Below are 21178 nucleotides of genomic sequence, written 5' to 3'. Positions count from 1 at the left end.
TGTTCACAGAAAGTTATTTTATTGGTGTCCATGTTTTCTATGCCGGATAACCAACAGCTGCTTGGTTTCCAGTTGAAGTGGTTCTTTACAGAAGGCACAGACAAAACAGAGGCACATCACTGAAATCAGATTTATTAAAGATTTTATTATTGAACAACGCTGTATCTGTCTTTTTTCATTCCTGAGCATCCCCTGATTTCCAAATAAAATGGAAGAAAAGAAGGATATCACTACAGTTCACTTCAGGTTTTTTATCCTGTATTTTATTTTCTTCAGAGAAAAACACACAAAGGATACCCATCCTGAAATTACACTTGATGAAAATAAAAACACTGTTTGTTTTTTTAAAGACAAATGTATTTACTCTAATTAATCCTTTGTTTTTTTTGTAAGTTACATATCAATTTACCTACTTTTCTACCTCTATTGATTTATATATATCTATTGATAAATATATATTTTTTAACAAAATGATGTTATCACCAAGGATGCTAAATGTGATCTGTCTTTAATAATCATGTCTATGAAGTATCAACTAAAGTCGAAGTGCCATTTCTTAAACTTAGCATAAAGACTGGATTCAGGTCTTTTTCAACTGAGTGAATCAAACACTCCTGATGCTGTTGAAACTAACAGGTTAACATCCACTTTTAGTCTTTCTTGTTCTGTCTGAAAGTTAGGGACATAAAACTGCTTTAGGTTTTCAGGAGGGGAAACATGAAACAATTTCTTAATACAAACAGGCTCTTCATTCTCACAGTGTCTATTGCAGCCTAAACCTCCTGCAGCACTACATCTCATGAGAGAACAGACGGTTTTTTGTGTTTTGATGTTTGCACAGACTCAATGGCACTGAACCTTGAACCTTTCAGCAGAAAAAAAAAAAAAAAAACACTTCAGAAAGTTGTGTTAGTACAGGTTTACTGCACCTGGCTGTTGGTTAAAATGAAACAGCTGTTCTAGCACATAACCTACTCTATACTTGCTTTACATTTGGCTTGAGCAAATTCAATTGAAATGAAAACCAAATTAGACCCTGTTTACATTTTGAATTAACGATTCATTTTGGGTGTCCACATACCAAGTGATTGCACTTTGGTACTTGCGTCCACATGTGCAATAATGATACGTCTTTGGTGATGATCGATATCAGAACTCAGTATTCAGCCTCTTATGCAAACAGCCCATACAGCAATCCAGTGATTCACCATAGCTTAGTATCCCAACATTGCAGCTAAGCTGTGAATAAGAATAACGGAGACAAATTAGCCAATAGCAAAGAGGCTATCAGGACCTCTTTAACATCTTTTCTTACTAGTGTTTAAAAAAAAAAAAAAGTGATTTTTAACACCTTGATACACGACTTGGCAAACAAATCTTGTGGGGTACTGGTTAAATTGAAATGACAATTCAATTTAAGACCACAAGTTATGAAAGGGTTGGGATGTGTCATTTTCAGATGAGCTGCTTCAAAGAGCTGTCTCCTGTATGAGATACAGTTTCCTTTTTGTTGTTGTTGTTTTGAAGACATTACAAAGGTAAAATTATATTAAAAAAAAGAGTTTTTTGGAAGCTAAAAGGCTGACTGTTATTACCAAGTTCAGACAAGTAATCTAGATCTTCAAAAAGAGCTGTAACTCCCATCACTGCAAGCAGACTTTTGTTTACTAGCAGAACACAGCAGATCACATCAGTGAGAGGAGAGTCTTTAATGCATGCCAGTAAGTTACCTGTATGCAGTCTCAGTTATCAGATATCAAACGGTTTTCAGTACACATTAAGGTATGTTCACACAAACTGTGAGGGATTACCACTTGGTATCCAAATTACTCAAAACAGATATAAGTCCCTGTTAATGCATGGTATAAATAGGATGTTAGGGTTGCGAGCCAGTAAAACACTTAGGACTGGTCCAAGCTTGCTGCTTTCTCTGGTATTCTGCGCTAAACAAGGCTAACTTTATTCTTTCCTGGCTCCGGCAGTAACATACTTAACCTGCAGACTAGGTCATTGGTTCCCAACCTGGGGTACCGGGACACCTAGGGGGGATAAGGGGCCATCTCTGCTCTAATGTTCCCATAATTAGATGTGCTTTCCTTCCTAATATATCATGATTATAAACATAATGTACAACGGTGTATTAGGGCCGCCCTAAAAGATACAAAAATTCAAAGATTGGCAATTTTTATAGAAAAAAGAGAAATTAAAAAATAATGTATTAGATAGTCATATATTTGCAAAAAACAAAGCTCAGAATTCATGAAAAAAAACTCAATTTTTCCAAGTTTAGAACGTCTTAAATTTTGAAATTAGAAAAATATAAAGTCTGATTTCCGAGATTGTAATGTAAAAAATTTACAAGAAACCAAACCAAAAACAGTGTCTGGATAGCCTTTGTTTACAGATGTCTTTTCAAAATCCCGATGCTAATGACAATGTGATGATTTCAGAATGGAAATACACGTTAAAATCAGAAATAACTTCCATCAGGGGTTTGGGTAAGGGTTAAGGTAACAGGACACCAAAAGTTAAAAACCTGACCTGTTAACCCTGATTAAAAATGTTTAATAAAGCCCACTAAACAGTCTGCTTACAGTTGTCCTTCATGAAAACATTCTAACACAGCAGTTGTAGCTTACGCAGCTAACTTAGCTAAAGCTAGTGTCACTAAAGCCTATTGAGCTATATGTGACAGAACTTGGCTAAAGCTAAGCTCACAAAGAAGCTATATATGCTACATAGATATGATAGCTATGTTAGCTTTAGCTACATTGGCTAAAGTTCCAGTTTCTAAAGTTACCATCACCATCCCAATATTCCCAGAAAGTTTGGTGAAGATCCGACTTTCCGTTCTTGAGTTACCTTGTACACATACAAACAAAGAAACAAACAAAGATATGGAACCCTTTACATAACCCCCTGTCAATTTCATTGGCGTGGGTAATTATAAACCTGGATTAGACCTCTGGCCTTCAACTCTGTTTTATTTATGAAATGTTTCTTAGTCTATAAAATTAGCAATGTGATTACTCCGTAATTATAAACTGCCAGACTTTGAATGAAGTCGAGTAAAAGAAAAAAAAAAAAACATACAGAATTGGAATTACACTGTTCTGGCAAATTACGGCACTTAATTTCTGAGATATATGGTGTCTCAGATGAACGGTCTGTGAGAGTGGCCATCAGAGATGAACAGTCGAAGCCAGAACTCTCTTGATGATTCTGGTCTACATTGCAACACTTCCTCACTGTTCAGTTAAGAACCAGCTTTGATAAGGCTCTTAACTGAAGTACTAGTGCATATACAATAGCTTCAGTTGGTATGACTATCTTTTACGTAATCAGCTATTTTGGACCTCATAATCTTAGAAATTCTAAGTTTTGCTCCACGTAAATTTATGTTTCTATAAATCAAACAAAAATGAGTTTCTTTCCCATAAATTTACAACTTCTCAGACTTGAACAAAAACGCAACAGATCTTTATTTCTAGAGTGGCCCTAATATGCCGTCGTCGACAATAACGGATTGCCTACTCAAGATCAAGAGTGTGTTGGCCTTTTTTGTTGGGATTTTGCCAATGATCTGGTCAAGGTCAATGGCTCACAGCATTTTTTTCTTGGAGCTCCTGCTACTCATGTGTAAAAAGGCTGAGTCCCCCATAACCCACAAAAAGGCAATACACTGCTGTCAAAAATCAACAGCTTCAGTAATAAAAACCTAAGAAAATATAAATATTTTCTCTTACTAAAAGACATATGTTTAATCGTCATTTTACTTAATATGGGCAAATCTAATTTTGACAGTCTCAGTTTAGATGAAGCCTCAAGCCCCCCCTGAAATCTTCAGCGCTGCCCTTGGGGTCCCTGGACCTTAACTTGGAAACCAGTGTTTTAGGTAACATTACAGTTTTTGACCAAGTGAAAGAAAACAACAACCAACAGTCTCTGACAACATTTCACTTTGGCAAAAGCCATTTAAAGGAAGAAAGGCCACTGTGTTTCAGGCAGTGTCATGTATTTGAAGTTAAGTATTTCCCATTAGTTCTTTGTCTCGAGACACCAAAATGATGTGTGTTCAAGGTATATTTTCTAGAATCAGAAGCTCTAATGAAAGAAAGTTAATAGAAATAATGATATTTAGGTACTATTTTTAATGTGTTTAATCACCTGAATGAAGTAAATCTAGAACAGTTTTCAATGAACTGGCAAACAGAAAACCTGATAAAGCAGAGTCATTACTTGCACAGAGGAAACAACAGTCATGGGCTAGTCACAAGATTATTAACGTCATCAACCCTCCAGCACGCTCTTGGGGAATCTTTTTGATTAAATCCTGCTTTGTTCACACATTGGTTCACCTTGCATGAAAAGTTTGTTCTGGGGCTGGCAGAAAAGTCTAGGTGAAGTTTGAGTTCACACATGCAGCTCACCCTAAAAATTTCAGCAGTTTTGTACATGTGTGAAAGCACTATGCACAACTAATTGCCCCTTGAGGGATTAATGAAGCTGTTTGAATTGAATTGAACTATGGTTATTTTGAACTAAGGAGTAGGTTAGGTTTATAACCTGACTAAAGCACTGTTACATTTTTAAAGACTCCAGGATAGAAAGGACCAAAACAGATGAGAGAAAAGCTTGATTTTTTCAAAGTACTTTAAAAGACAGTTATGATATTTACGCTTAGATTTAACTCTTCCAAACATTTTGGCACTTTTCAGTCCTGCAGCTATTCAGACTCCTGCTGCAGTTCAAACTGGTTAGACCACAAACACTCAGATTCACTCTCCAAATAAAAAAAAAAATACAGTTAAACCTGCACTTCAAATTCTACACTTCTCTCAGTCTCAAAAGAGAAAGTAGTACATGAGGAAACCGAGGAGCAGCAGCACTAGGATCCAGTTGACTGAGTGGATGTAGACGATGACCAGGCCAATGTCAAAGAGCCAGCCGCGCATGTCGGTGAGGTCCAAAGCACCCAGAGTGAAACCTCTGTGGACAAAGTCCCAGTGTCTACCGGCCATTCCTGCATGTCTGCGCTCTCCTGGAGTTAGACAAAAGCACAAACCTTTCATTAAGGCAGTTTTTCAGTTGTAATATATTTGAAACATTTACATGCATTTTTAGAAAAGCAATATTGAGACTGTTCCACCGAAATAACTTTAATTTCTCCTTCAGTAGATTCTACAGTAATTTCAATTTCAGGGACACAGGTTGCCAGGTGTATCAGTTGTGCCCCATGTATGGGTGTTGGTCTTCAAAGTGGGCCACCGGGATTCGAGTCTGGCCTTTTGCTCCTTCCCTACTCGTCATTCCCTACTCTCTCTCTCCCTTATTTCCTTCTTCATTCACTGTCCTGTCAGAATAATTCCAAAAATCCCCAAAATAAACATCTAATTATTTCAGTGTTTGCTATTTTTATTAAGCTTTTTTTTGTCTGTTTGGCTGAATGTTACAAAATGTAATCTCCCCGTCCTGATAGTATGTGAGACATCATTTCTCTTCTTGCAGCATTAAGGTTTGCTGTCCATGCTTAATCCATGCTGAATCTTTAGAATAGTAAAAAAAAATAGTACGGCAACAGAAACTTATTTTGAATTCAGAAAAAAAGAAGGGGGAGGGGGCTGTCCAAGCCACATGGCTTATCAATAGGGGGTTGCCTCAAAGGTCAGTACTTGGTCCCCTCCTTTTCTCATTAAATGCCACCTCTCCTGGTGCAATCATCTGCCCACATGGCTTTTCTTACCACTGCTATGCAGACGACACATAGCTTTTCCTATCCTTTCCACCTGGTGACACAACTGTCTCAGCTCAGATCTCATCCTGCATTGCTGATATTTCTAAATGGATGAGGGAACGTCACCTTCAGCTTAACCTGTCCAAGACTGAGCTTATTATCATTCCAGCCAGTCCCACCATTCAACCACAGATCAATATCTAGATGGGATTAAACAAACTCATGCCCACTAACTCTGCACATCGAATCTGGGCCTCCTTGCATGCACATTTAGACCTCTGCAGATGATCCAGAATGCAGCAGGACATCTGGTCTTTAACCGACCCAAGACAGCTCATGTCACTCCACTGTTCATCTCTCTACACTGGCTTCAAGTTGCAGCTTGCATTAAATTCAAATCCCCTATTGTAAAGATAATTTTCATAGTAACTTCTACACTAATCTCAAATTATAACTTAGTTCAAATATACATTTCATTGAGCATGTTGTCCTCATACAAGTAAACAGAGAATGAAAATTAGCTTTACAGTAGTATTGCATTAATTTTTTGGCCTCAATCGCACATGGCACAAATTACTGATAATGATAACAGCTGTAATTGTTTGTGTTATGATTGCTTGTCCTAGGGTAGTGTAGATCATTTAAACACCATTTTCTATAACGTGTAGTCAGTTCACACTTCAATAATGTTTATCTTATAGGATTTTAAAGCTCAGGGTAGGAGTGAACAGCTGCTGTAAAGATAAAGTTTATTGTTGTTGCTGAATTGTAGGGCAGAAATACAGTAAAAAGTTTCTTTTCTCAGTGAACTCAATGACTCAAGGATATCAGGAACGTGATATATAAATGGATAAATAAGGTCAGACTAACAAAGACATACATTCATATTCTCAAACAGCTGCTATCATCTGTATCTGGGACAGCAGTCTCTCAGCCTGTAAGACTCAGGTTGAGAACTGCTGTTAACTTCTCGAGCCAAGCAGGGCACCAAACCCCAACTGCTCTGGTGCTCCTTCACATGCTGCATCCTCACTCTGACATCTTTTCATCAGTACAAGTACATGGGATAATGTTTATGCCTGTGTGTTTAATCCTGGTATTTATGTATGTATGTATGTAGCATGTTTAAAAAACAAATAAAAAATTTTCCTCAGGGATTCATAAAGAATATTGTATCACACCTGGACCACATTTTTTCAGAAAAAGCATCTTAAATTAACTTATGATAATATAGAGCAGTGGTCCCCAACCTCTTTTCCCTCTGAGCCTCCTACTTGTATTTGAAAGAAGCTGATGCCACCCAGGCCCACACATCTCTGCCAAAACTAAAACATTATAACAGATTTCAATGATAAAATCCTGAAAGAACAGACCTACAAACAATTACCTGACTAACCTAAATTAAAACCAGGATTAGGAACAAATAATATAGAATCTCCTAAAAATATGACACTGGAACAAAAGAAAGGTTAAAAAAAAGAAAGAAAGAAAGAAAGAAATAAGGGCAAACAGTGTCATACCCCAGAAAGCCCTGAAGCGTTTGCGACAGCAGGGCAGTGGCCATTTGGCACACGGAGCAGTGTAGAAGTTCTGCTTGCGGTCGTAGTAAACTTTGGGGAAAAAGGTCTTCGCTGTTTGGTTGAGCTCTGAAGAGAAACAGAGAGAATTATTATTTTCTTTTTAATCTCACATTGCAACCTCATAGCCACATGATGAACACAAAACAATTTTAAATGTGTCTTGACGTTCTAATTTAGTGGATTTACCTATTTGCACATGGACAGACATGATTTACATGTTTATTTATTAGTTTTCCTCTTTTTTTTCCCTTTCCCTTCCCCATTTTCCCCTTTACTTTTCCGAAATCGTATGTACCAGTAAATATACTAAAATAATTTCTTCTATATAATCAAGCCAATATTTTTTTTGTGCTACCTTTGTGATGCAGTTTTTAACAGATTAAAGTGCTTCAATAAATATGGTGGTGGTTCCAAAATATTGTGGGGAGACATGTCTTAATGTGCAGTGGGAGTTTGAACACCCACACATTATTATTGGAACTGTACAACAACTACAGAGGCTAAACACCTGTTAAAGAAGCTAGTTTGCATGGATATGAACACAGTGTGGTTTGAATTTTGGCTTAATATGCACCCACTTTTTTTGTCCAGGATGACTCATTAAAGCAATCGCATGAAGATTGTTGAAAATACGATTTCTTCATATCGTATCTTTAACCCTATCTTCACCTTTATGGAAGTTGGCATGTGAGATGAGTGTGCGGCAGAGCGGGCAGGGTGTGTTTGCTGGTCGGTTCTTGGCGATCGTGCGCAGACATGGCTCACAGAAGACGTGACCGCAGGGCTGACACGTGTATGGGCTGAAGTACACGTCCAGACACACGGCACAGGTGAGGCCTTCTCTGTCCTCCTCCTCACTGTCCAACAGTGAAGATCTCACATTCTCAGTCTGAAAACACAGACACACCACTTCAACGACTGCAGTGATTCATTCAATAACCAAGATATTTTAGACCCATAACAGCACTCTACACAAATATTTCCCCTCACTTCTTTCCAGTTTCATTTTCAGGCAGTTTGTGCAAAAAACACACTGTTACTGCTGACAAAGTGCTGGATGTTCTACCTGCTCCTGCTCCAGCTGACTGTGCAGCCATCGCTCTCTCCTTCTCTGTTTCCTCCGGAGACTCTTCAGTCGGTTTTTCTCTTTTTTGCTCAGCCTGCTCGACCCCAGGGAGGTTGGAAAAACTTGAGGCTGAAACCAAGAAATGTAGATTTTTCACGTTAGACTTCAGTTTTTTAAGTTTTTCAGCGTGTCTGTCATGTTTATGTACTTAATTTACAATCTAAGTAAGTATAATTAATTGCAGAATAAAATGTTTTTGCATCCCTTCAAAGCATTTTAAGGGTTATTCGAAAACAACTATTTCCTTATTATTTATAAAAAGTATTTACGTTAATCAGGAAAGACACAAGATGCAAAACAAAGCTATGCAGAGCATAATAAAGTACATTATAATAGCTTACAGGAAGATAATTTCTCATTAAATCCCTTTTCACACATGCATTCCTGAAATTTTTTTGAAAATTTCAATAAAATCTTGTCGATAAACTCTCCAAGTTGTTTTCACACAAGTTCCCCAATGCCACATGTATGTGTTATTAAATAGGAGGTAAAAATAAGTGGAAAAGAGCATTTACTGATGCTTTCAGGAATTATGAGCACGTGTAAAAAGGCCACAAGAATAAGGAACAAGTGAATGATAAATATAAAATCAAAATAATCAGAATATATTTTTAGTGAGACTAACATACCATCACTTCCTGCTCCTGCTCTGCTACGCTGTCAGAGATTGATCTCCCTCTGAGGAACAGAGCTGAGCCAGAAACCTCCTCGTGGATGTCTGTGGTGTCTGGAGAAGACTCGGTGTCCTCCACAGACTGCAGCAGCTGCTCCTCTAGAGGAGTCCTTTCAGAGACAAACCAATGACAGGCCACAGAACTGACCGAGGCTTCACCATCAGTGTCAAACTGCTGACTTATGGGATATGAGACAGGCGACCACGTCGACTCCTCCACCCCACTGCTCGTCAACTCCACGGCAGACTTCAGCACAGGGCCAGCAGTGCAGAAACACGACGACCTGATGGCGACATCCTCGTCCAGGCTGCAGCGTCTCCTGTGAGAGATGCAGTTCAGAGGACTGAAGGAAAACAGCTGGGTGCTGTCACTTCCTGACAGGCCGTTAGAGGCTTGTGAAGGGCCTCTGGGGGACACGGTGACTGCAGCACAGTTCAGCTGTAAACTTTCCAGGGCTGTCCTGCTGGATTCAGGCTTCTGCTCTCTGTTCTGACAGTCTTCTGTCAACCCACCAGGGTGTCCCCTCTCAGGCCTCGTCCTCCTCGGCTGGACGATGAGAACGCAGTTTTTGTTTTCACGATCCACGCGGCTTTTGCTGAGGTGGACCGTGGCATCCAGACCACAGGGACACTCGATGTGATTGATGAAGTTGAAGCCGCCCAAACGAGCTGAACAATTCCAGCAGTTCAGTTTTCCCATAGTCCATTGAGCCTAGACAACAAGACAATGTATGGTTTTATTTAAAACTGAATGTTGAATCCATTCATTTTATTTTATATCTAATATTCTCCCTCAAATACGAACGGAAGAAAACAAAACAGATCTTCCTTTAAGACAAAAATAACAAACTACAAATAATGTGGGTATAATAACTGGCTATTTTTGAATGAGAAGTTTATCAAAATTTTACTTTCAGTTGACTATCAAATAAATAAAAAATCTTTTTCAGAAATGATACATTATAGCACTTTCTTTGTTTTAGACTGTATAAAAACAGAAAATGCTTTGGAAAGTCATCTGTGAGACTGATGCTGCAAGATATACAAAATAAAGTACATTTCTATATTGTACTGGGTACCTGAATAATCCAGCAATGTGTACATTTTGCATTAACGCTGCTTTTTGGGCATCTGCATACCAAGTGACTGCACTTAAGTTCAAGCATCCATAATATGCATTACCAGTACATCTTGACCTGATATCAGAACTCACTTGCTCGCCTCTCATGCAAACAACAGCTTTTCTCCCTCATCTTGTCAAAAAAATGCCCTAAAGGAAACAGAGACTTTCTTTCCAGCACATAAATCTTGTGCGGTCAGGTTAGATTGAAATGACTATTCAGTTCGACAAGACGACAACTTATGAAGCAGTTATGATGTGCTGTTTGCATATGAGCCAGTTCTCAGAGCTGGATATAAGCTAAACACACACACACACACACACACACACACACACACACACACACACACAAAATGGTACCAAATGAGGAGCAGAGAATGAAACACCAGCTATTATCACCAAGCTGAGCCAAATAATTCAGGCCTCTAAAAAGAGAATCATGCTTAAGTTATTTGCAGATGGATGATGTTTATCAAAAAGGCATATATTTACTATTGGTGACATCTATGCATTCATAATCATAATCATCATCATCATTCCAAGCAAGGTTATTATAGTTAACTAAAACTAACTAAATAACAAAAACTTAAATGTAAAAATAATTTTAACTTAACTAAATAACTTAAACTAAATAAGAACTAATCTTTCAAAAAATGACGGAAACTAACTGAAACTAAATTCTGTGCTTAGAATACTAACTAAAATTAAATAAAATTAAAGACAAAATCTCCTTAGTTTTAGTCTTCAACAGCAGCATGACTGACATGTATGCCCACACCTGAAGAGAGTAAAATCCCCTGACTTGATTTGGAGAACACTTCACACAGTGGTCATTTTTGGTCTTATGAAATGAAAAGTGATGAGCTCTTTTGGGTTTCGCCCCCGACAGGTATCTGATATTGCCTAAAAAAACTAAAACTAACACTAAAACTAATAAAAACTCAACTAAAACGAAGCATTTTTGCAAAACAAAAACTAAACTTAACTAGCTCTAGCAGGAAGAAACTAATTAAAACTTAACTGAAATGTAAAACAAAACATAAAAACAAAATAAAATTAAAAGGCAATGAAAAACCCAAAACTATTATAACCTTGATTCCGAGTGAGGTTGGAGACAAATAATGTAATGTGTTAGCAAATCACCATAAACTGTGAATTATTTTTTTTACGTCATCCTGTAGGATTGTTAGAGAAGTTGAAAGTCTAAAAACTTCCATGTGTTCTGTACATTTAGATTTTGTGTAATTAATCAAAAACTGGAAAGTGTAAAATGTTGTGAAATACAAAAAAAGGATCAAGGAAAAATTAAACATTTACCAGAGAAAAAGTGAAAACAATCATAAACACTGAACTCGCCTACTCCCTAAGGTGACATGTTTACCTGGTTTACCGAGGTCAGGATCCACTCTGGCAGTGTATCGACGTTCACGTGCCAAATACTGCACGCTGCCACTGAGCTGTCATCTGTATCCTCATCCTGCTACAACACAAACAACCAGAGGAGTTCATGGAATAAGCAGAGAAGTTTTTATGATTGGGACAAGAGATATTATCTCACATTTTCTGACCTTTACCACTTAAACACCACTAATTTTTTAATTTAGAATACCCCATTTGTAATCAATGACTAAGTGTCTAGAAAACTGAGCTGCAACTCTTAGACTGAGGACTAGCTATAATTTTGTGAGAGAGTCAATATCTCCTTAAAAGCAAAGTATATAGGTGTTACTTTGAAGGGCTGAAAAGCAGCAGCATGGCTCAACTTGAGGTATAAATCAAAAACACACAACAGTTCCACTAACCATTAACAGACATGTTGAGTCAAGGATGCCCTTTCGACACCTCCTGCAGCGGAGCATGACTCTCTCTCGCCTGGCTCTTAGTTTGTAGACCAGCTGTTGGAGAAGATGACAGTCAGGTCAAGCAACTTAAAACATACCTACTCCAGTAAACATGCTGGCAAAGCTTATTTTTTTAACAGTTTCAGTTTGAATGTAGAAGCTGAAACTAACAAGGCAAGTTTACATACAGCTACCGCAGGGAGACACTTATTTATATTTGAGGTAACCCAATGCTGTAGGAGGCCCTGTGGGAGGACATTATATTGATGTGCATATTTTTAGAGTGAACTTCTTTCAGGTCTCAGAAGAAAAAGTCTTGTTGTGCGTGAACATAAATGAATAACCCCCCCTTTAAACTATGCACAGTAACTCTCAGTATCTGAAAAATGCTTCGTAGATAAAGTGTTTGTATCAAACAGTACAGAGACCCAGACTGGTACAGGGTGCTCTGTTTGCAGTAACTGCCAAGTGCCACAAAAGCTATTAAAGTTTCCATTTTTGGACATTTTTTTAATGCCACATGGTTTACACCAATATTTCCATTTCATCATTCCTTCCAACAGAAATGAATCCATGCAAAATCTCTGCTGACGGATCTGTAGTTAATTCAGCATACTGTACATATGTGCCTTAAATCACATAATATGGCCAGAGATTCATATTGCCTTGTTTTTATACATGAAAAAAATATAACATGACTTTTCAACACCCTCAGGTATCAAAAAATAACTTCTCAGTAATTTGAATAAACATCAAACACATTACTTCTGTTACTTGAGTACAGTAACAGGCCAGTACTTCTACTTATGTCAATCTGAATAGAAATAACTGTACTTTTGCTTGGACACTATTGTACTCTTTCCATCCCTGGTTTGAGAGAAATAGCTCCATCCAAAACTGCAATCATATACCTTTACACTGTTGAAACTGCACTAGTACATCAGCAATGTGGCCACATTTGCTAGTTGCTGTATCAAATGTTTCATGTGTTTTGTTGCAATTTAGATAGTTTGCAGGAGTTTGGAAGCTATTTTTTGATATTAAGGATAAATAATAACCTAACACTGGGTGCCCAAGGCCTCTCTGTTGCTATCGTTTTGACAGTAGTATTAACAAAGTTCACAATTTTACAATATAGTATTAAAGTTCTAGTATTTCGACAGCCTTAGTAGAGATTCCCTGTAATTTTGTCAAACAAGAGCATAAATGACAACAGGGAGCTGACTGATGTTGGATGATGAGGCCTGGTTTGTTATCATAAAGACACTGACTGAAGTTGAGGTCAGCTGCAAACAGCCAAGTTATTAACATTTACCTAAGGTTGAAAGACATCAGTCTCCTACATGATCACTATAGAGAAGAAGTAAAAAGCAGCCCCATGTGAGTATTTCCTTAAATGTACATATCTACAGTATCAAAGGCTGCAGCGTTTGCTGACTGTATAGAACTGCATTATTGATAATATGGACGGCAAAGAGGTATACAATAATCTGCAAGTGCTGACCCATTTCTGCCATTACGGTAAAAAAATTAAACAGCTGTTTTTTGCTTTCCTTTTGACACGTGTTAGCATGTTCAGTAAACAGCTAACAACACAGTTAAGCTAACAGTGGGAGAATAAAAACAATGTCAAACAGACTCTCCTAAAGCGTTTACACTGAAATGTTGCCCTCCTAATATGATGGCGCTCATAAAAATATATTTGTCAAATATGGCCCTACCTTCCTGTTAGCTGAGGGGGCTTGGTGAGTCGTGATAATGCAGAAATATCCCCAGCACAAAAACAGGAAAGTTAAAGCAGCCTTTTCATTTATAGCGAGGCAGTGACGTCAACAACAGGGGCACTACGGAAAGTCTAATAGACCAAAAGGTGTTCGTTCTTCATTTAGAAAACCAATCAGTCTACGTAGGTTTCTAAAAATGAGATTTAATAGGGACAACAACTCGTGGATTTTCGCAAAGAGATACTGAAAGTGTTAAACATCTTTTCCTTCATCGTGAATCTGTTTATATTTTTGGATCAGCTCCTTCACTGTCACATCAGTTGAGGCTGAAAACGGAGCATATGAAGGAGAAACATGTAGAGTTTCTGATAAATAACTCGAATCTGTTAGGAAAAATATTTTATTCATAGATGTAAATATTTGAAGGTCACATCGATGGATGGAAGAATGAACTCTCAGACAATTTGTAAAAACTCAGTTTATTAAAAAAAGGCACAAAAACGTTTTGTTTCGATGGACTTGTTTTGTAATTTACTGTTTATCCCTGTAACATTTCAGATTGAAAATGTGCCTGAACGTTTGCATTCAAAATATTGTAAATGAAGTCATGAAAAAAGTTACATTAAGTAAAAAATTAATAAAAATAATACAAAATCAGTCTTCATATAGAGTTGTTTACTGTGGAAGCCCAAATGTGCCACAGAAAAGTTAATTAGGTATGTAAGTTTGGTAATTATTACAAAATAAATTCTTGAATCAAAACTAAGAAATAGGCAATCATAATTATGTCAAAACAGTCATAATTATGAGATACATCATGATTATGAGATTTTAAAAAATTGTAATTATGAAGTAACAGGTAAAAAGTATGGAGAAAAAGTCATAAATGTCTAAACTGTGGAATAAACGGCATAACTTTGACACAAAAGTCATAATTATGGGAAAAATGTTATGATTATGAGATAACTTGTAATGATTTATTAAGTCAAAATGGAATAAAAGTCATAAACATCCTAATCCTGGGATTAAATTCATAATTGTGAGTTATAAGCCACAATAATGGTTTGGAAAGTCATAATCATGAGATTAAAAAGTTGTAATTATAAGACAAAAATTAATTATGATGTAAAAGCTATGATTATGAGTAAAAAGTCAAAATTAGGGCTAAAAGTCATAATTATAATACAAGTCAGAATTCTGAGATAAAAGTCTATAAGCCTATAAAAAAGTCTATAAAAAGATATAAATCTATAATTACGAGACAAAGGGTCAAATATGACTTCATCGCTAAACTTCGGTTTAAGATTTCACAATATAACTAATTACCTAACATCCAGATTTGTCTTTTTGTTTTAGAGATTGAAACAGGCTTTTATAGTTCGCCCAGTAAAGTAACATGAAAAAAATGAAGCAACTGAAAAGAACTAAATGATAAGACGTGACATCTACGTATTTCTGAAGACAGTCACCTCCGCAGTTCACTCTTGAGAGGAGTAATTCAGTTTCTTGTGTACATTTGTATCAGATGTAAAATTGATGTAGACTATGTTATTTAGCCAATTTGTTTATAAAATTCAAATAGACTTGAATAATATCAATGATAAACAATAATAATAATACAAAGATAAGCATCAGAAGCCTTAAGCTAATTAAAAAACAACCCTTTAATCTGACTTTTAAAAATATACTGATTTTTTTCAAAAGACAGCTTGCCTACATTATGTCACGCTAATGTCCACTGAGAAAAATGAATCTGGGCAAAATTAAATTTAACTTAATTTAATCTTTGGTATCAACAATGAAAATCCAAGTTTCAAACTTGAAATTAAGTAAGCCTAATTTAGTTGTTAGTTTCCTTTTGTTAAAAATACAAGACAATGTGGTTTTTTTTCTGAACAAGAATAATTTCGGTAATGTAAGCGAATCTTCCAACGTTTATCCACATAACTAAGTCTGCCTTTGTTACCTTAACTCAGTTTCATTCTGTGTTTTAAAACTACAAAAACTAAATATCCACGTATAAATGCCCCTTGTGATGCATTGTGGGTATTTCAAATTAGTGTTAAATGGCTTTTCTAACAATCAGGAATAGGTGAACTGCCAATTGAAGACTTGGCAGTGATGATAGATCAGATTGCTGGGAAAATAAACCTGGGGATATAGAGGCAGAATTTTCCCATGATGCCCTGGGGCAGAGTTTGTATATGCCTTTAGATATGTTTAAATGTGATCAGGTGAGTTTAGATGATGAATGTTGTACAGAGATCACTGCTGGGATTCCTTTGTTTATTTTTCTTATGGATTATTGTTATTTTGATGGTCAACACTTTTGCACCATGAATGAAAAGAGTACTTCCAAAAAATGAGTTCGACTGCCTGAATTGTATATGACCACTTTCTGTTAATTTCAGTGATGAGGAAAACCTAAGAAGGTGTGGAAAAAAAATGCAGATACTTCCTTAGCAAGCATTATTACAGGTGATTTTAATGAATACCACCAGTCAGAGGGAATCATAACATGAATTAAATTAATGAGTTAAACTGCATTGAAAGCGTGAGTCATGTTTACAAGCTGAGTTGAATTGAAATTACATGTATTTTAAAGAAAAAATAAGTTTAACAAAGATTAGTCTTGTTGAATCTACTTGAAAATGTAACTAAATTTCCCTTCGATTTTTTTTTTTGTTCTTGAACTAAAACAGAGAAGTAGTTTTTTCAAAGATTTATCTGGCTAATCTACAGAAAAGAAAAAAAAAAAGATGCAAAATGTTACTTTGTCTCGATGTTTCAGCTTATGTTGCTATCAACACTAACGGCAGTCGTCTGTATTGTCCGTCTATATTTAATTGAAGGAGACCAACGCTAGGGGGCAGTGTTACATCTGATGGGCCCGGAGCACTGACCATGGTGCTGACAGCAGACTGACCATCAGACCATAACTGCATTAATACACCGTCTTTTGACTGGTTGTGATAAATCCTAGGATCTACACAGAGAATTTAACGCTGTTATTAATATTTATTTATTCCAGTGGTAATTTGTCTCAGATGATTATCTATTTATTTCTGTTTTTAATTCTCAAAAGTGAAAAAGGAAGGCTATTTGCTGCTTAAAAGGCATTTTTTTTTAACTTCCCATACACAAAGGTTATCACCTCAAACTAATCCTTTAATTTTACTTTCATTTAAAAGTTATTATACGTGTCTAAATATTTTAATTGGTATGCAAAATAAGAAAAATATGGCACCATTATTAGTGAAGTCACCTCACTGGTTCCACTGTAAATCAATTAATGGACAATAAAAAAGTGTGAATTTCTCACAAAGTTCATTTTCTTTAAAAAATGAAGCGCTTCTTCTCTCCTTATTAGCTAAATCCACTTAAATTATTCTTAAAATACTAAAAATTGATCTAATTTGCAGTCATGAGCCTCAGCCCTCAGAAACAGATACTAATAAGCTGGTTCATGTCTACTAAATGCACTTCTTCACGGACTGACCACCGGACTAAACAGACCCACACAGCCTGCTCTGCTCCATCTCCACTGACAAATGACGCATTTTCCATCACGGGTATAAAAACGCAGCATCATTCCCCCTCAGCAGCCGACACTCACAGTTCAATCTCTCTGCTCTGCACACTCCGTCAGTCCAACATGCGCTCCTCGAGGTGCGATAGCATGACGCGCACCTGGCTCTTCACAAAGTAACCAAAGCTCTCCTTACACCAACGATGGAAGCCGCGAACAACACAACAGACTGGTTTCAGTTTCTAAACTCTTCAAACGAAACACAAAGTGAAGAGGAGGAGGTGAAGCAGAGCTACCAGGTGGTCACATCCTTCCTGCTCGGCGCGCTCATCCTGTGCGCAATCTTTGGGAACGCGTGTGTGGTGGCAGCCATCGCTTTGGAGCGCTCTCTGCAGAATGTGGCCAACTATCTGATCGGGTCTCTGGCTGTCACGGACCTCATGGTGTCGGTGCTGGTGCTGCCCATGGCGGCGCTTTATCAAGTCTTAAATCGATGGACGCTCGGGCAGATCCCGTGCGACATCTTCATCTCTCTGGATGTGTTGTGCTGCACTTCGTCCATCCTGCACCTGTGCGCCATAGCTCTGGACAGATACTGGGCGATAACAGAGCCCATAGACTACATGAAGAAGAGGACGCCGAGGAGAGCTGCGGTCCTCATCAGTGTTACCTGGCTGGTGGGTTTCTCCATCTCGGTGCCGCCTATGTTGATCATGCGCTCCCAGCCCAGCAACATGGCAGAAGAGAGAGCGAACCCCAAGCAGTGTGTGATCATACAAGACCCTTGGTACACGATATACTCCACATTTGGTGCGTTTTACATCCCGCTGACTTTGATGCTGGTTTTATATGGGAGGATTTTCAAAGCGGCCAGGTTCCGGATCAGACGGACTGTGCGTAAAACAGAGAAAAAGAAAGTTACAGACTCTTGTTTGGCGTTATCCCCCGCTCTGTTCCACAAAAAGACCCCAGGAGACGGACAGGGGAAGACCTGGAAGAGGAGCGTGGAGCCACGGCCGCTGCCGAGCGTCAACGGCGCGGTGAAACACGCGGAGGACGGCGAGTCCCTGGAGATCATCGAAGTTCACAGCAACTCCAAAGGCAACCTGCCGCTGCCCAACACCCCGAGCTCAGTGCCGCTGTTTGAAAGCAGGCACGAGAAGGCGACCGAGGCGAAGAGGAAGATCGCGCTGGCACGCGAGCGCAAAACGGTGAAGACTCTGGGCATCATCATGGGCACTTTCATTCTCTGCTGGCTGCCCTTTTTCATCGTTGCCCTGGTCAGGCCTTTCTGCCAGAACTGCCACATCCCCAGAGCCCTGGAAGATGTCATTAACTGGCTGGGTTACTCCAACTCTCTACTGAACCCCATCATTTACGCATACTTCAACAAAGACTTCCAGAGCGCGTTTAAGAAGCTTTTAAAATGTCATTTCTGTAAACAGTGACTGCTGTTACGCAGGTGAACAGAGAGGAGCAAACGAAAGACGTCACTGATATAGAAAGACGCTGAAAGTGCAGTAGGGCTGGGCAATATGGACCAAAAACATATCTTTAAACAGTACATACCTTGATGACCCTTGACCCTGTAAAGAAATCACAGTTACGAAAAAAAAAAAAAAAAACCAGAAGCCCTGACACCACCTACGGGCCTTTTTTCTCCAAAATTGCAGACAAAGTCACTCTGTTTAGATTGTGCAAAACACTGGCAACATTTCCTAACAATGAATTGCAAGTTTTAAACCAAAAGAGACAGTCTGAACTGAGCAAATATGTTGGAAACGTGTAAAAGTGGGTGAAACTTGTAAGGAGACAATTCGCAGGAGGTCACCTACTGGTCATCTAGGACTTCTTTTTTTTGTAGCCTTTGTGTCAAAGAGGTACCATTTGATTTTTAACAACCATAAAAATGCTCCTAAATTAAACCACACGTACATGATACTTCCTCAACATGCACTGATTTCTCTTGTGCTGTGTGAGCTCAGAAGAAATATTGTCTCACTATGTATCTCATTTAAAAATATATTGATCTTACAATTGCCCAGTCCTATAGCAAAGATGGATCATAATCTGTGGATCATCTCCATCGGTATCAGTATTGAAACATTCCCAGACATGTCTGTAGTCTATGCATAGATAAAGCTGTGATCATTTGACTGATTGAGGCTCCATGTGTCACATTTTGTTCTGTAATGTTCAATAAAGAGATACTTTTTCACTAAGTTCAGTTCTGGTGATTTTAGCTGATAACTACAGCCTGGAAACTAAACTCAGTGGTGTTTAAAGTGAGGTAAAATTAAGGAAAGGTGACTCTAGTTTAAATGCAGGTGTGCAGAAGAAAAACTGATGGCTACTTTATTTAAAAAAATTATAACTAAACTGTCATGCAGTTGCTGGTTGCAGCCCTTAAATCGTTTTCTACTTTCTGTCGCTCATGTCTTTGATTTAAGGCTATTGGTCAGACAGTACACATCGTAGTTAAAACACTTTACAAAGCGAGACAGAGCTGAATAAAAATGTGAAAATGAAGCATGAGTCATGATGGTTTAATCACGAGCTATTGAGCGATTTTTAATTGATTCATGGCCATCAACAGATTATCAGACAACTCTGACTTGTCTCACAACTGACAGACCATCAGTTAATAAAGGCAACATGCAGTTACTTAATTAGTTAACTGTCATTAGGTCTATATTTAATTGACAGATTGTACTTAGGTTTAAATACAGTTAACCTTCAGATGGGAAAAAAACTGTTTGTGACCAAAAATGGTAGCATTCATAAATAACAATAAAATAATACATACTTTTTTGCATTCAACAATCAGTGCCAAACAAGATAATAATTATCTCATGTTAATTCATTTTTTTGAAATGTAACCCTTTAAATGCCCATGATGCCCTGAAATTAAAAAAAGGATTATTTTTTGTTTTAAGCTTTATTAAATTGATATATTGGTGCCCCTATTAGAAATAAGGAGAAAAGCATGTAATTTCCCCTCATGCAAAATATGGGACAATGGCTGGCATTTGATGGCAAACAGGAAAAATGGCAAATTTGAAGCAATTCCAGAATAAGAGCCTGATTAAAAAAAAATGTGTTTTTTTTTTTTTTACTGCCATGGCTACAGGATAAAAAATGAGATTTAAATGGGTTTCAATGAGACAGTTTTGGTCAACAACACAATAAGTAGACAGAACTTATCATTGAAACATTACAGGCTGATATAAAAAAACGACTGGAAAAAAACCTACCACCAAAATTTAAGTTTATTTATAGAGTGCCGCAAAGGAATTCAAAATGATTTATAAAGTTGAAAACAAAACATTTATAACATTAAAAATAGAGAATAAAAGAAACAATTATATTAATAATAACAGGACAAAAGGGGTGTCAAACCAGAGTTCAGTTACATTTACTTTGCTGTTTTTGATTTAGTTAATCTTAATATTTGCACAAATTCATTATCTGCATTACAAGTAGCCTCGTTATGGTTAACAATTAAACAAAGATACATTCTCAACAAACTGCTCTTTGTTATGCTTTAATTTTGTTATTTCTTTCTGTCATAAGCTCTGAGTACTTTACTTCCTGTTCAGATTAAAAAAACCCTGCTTCTAATTTGTAATAAAAATTTCTGGTAGATAAAGTATCGGTTTAACCCTAAAAAAGCACTTCACTTAGGATAGAAAAGTAAATGAAAATATCTTTAAGGAACTCTTAAAAGTGACATGTTACTTTTGAATGTTTTAAAAGGAGTTACACAAGCAGTGGCTCGCTTTTGCTTTGTCCCTTTTAGCTAAAGCTAATAAAGCTTCGCTAGCTATGTAGGTGATATTACTATGTAAGTC

At 37.4% G+C, this 21178-nt stretch overlaps 2 protein-coding genes across 2 annotated transcripts; one reads left to right on the top strand and one right to left on the bottom strand.

Moving 5' to 3' along the window:
• Positions 1-4134: 4134 nt before the first annotated feature.
• rnf180b (ring finger protein 180b) lies at positions 4135-13896 on the bottom strand. The gene is made up of 8 exons (XM_041810069.1): positions 13796-13896; positions 12036-12128; positions 11615-11713; positions 9070-9825; positions 8381-8509; positions 7984-8203; positions 7255-7380; positions 4135-5041 (listed from the first exon to the last, which is right to left on the bottom strand). The coding sequence occupies exons 2-8, from the start codon at positions 12090-12092 to the stop codon at positions 4845-4847; spliced, it is 1584 nt and encodes a 527-aa protein (XP_041666003.1). The 5' UTR covers positions 12093-12128; positions 13796-13896; the 3' UTR covers positions 4135-4844.
• A 3634-nt stretch (positions 13897-17530) lies between these two features.
• htr1ab (5-hydroxytryptamine (serotonin) receptor 1A b) lies at positions 17531-18775 on the top strand. The gene has a single exon (XM_041811581.1). The coding sequence runs from the start codon at positions 17531-17533 to the stop codon at positions 18773-18775; it is 1245 nt and encodes a 414-aa protein (XP_041667515.1).
• The last annotated feature ends 2403 nt before the right edge of the window (positions 18776-21178 follow it).

Source organism: Cheilinus undulatus, linkage group 17 (genome assembly GCF_018320785.1).
Source record: "Cheilinus undulatus linkage group 17, ASM1832078v1, whole genome shotgun sequence".
Lineage (NCBI taxonomy): Eukaryota > Metazoa > Chordata > Actinopteri > Labriformes > Labridae > Cheilinus > Cheilinus undulatus.
The sequence above is the reverse complement of the archived record's forward strand: the minus strand, read 5'-3'. Positions and strand labels throughout refer to the sequence as shown.

Coding starts and splice junctions, on each gene's coding strand:
- rnf180b (XM_041810069.1), bottom strand. CDS start 12,092: ATGCTCCGCTGCAGGAGGTGTCGAAAGGGCATCCTTGACTCAACATGT. Junction 9,826..11,614: donor TCCTGACCTCGGTAAACCAG/GTAAACATGTCA, acceptor CTTGTTGTCTAG/GCTCAATGGACTATGGGAAA. Junction 8,204..8,380: donor GTCAGCTGGAGCAGGAGCAG/GTAGAACATCCA, acceptor CTGTGTTTTCAG/ACTGAGAATGTGAGATCTTC.
- htr1ab (XM_041811581.1), top strand. CDS start 17,531: ATGGAAGCCGCGAACAACACAACAGACTGGTTTCAGTTTCTAAACTCT.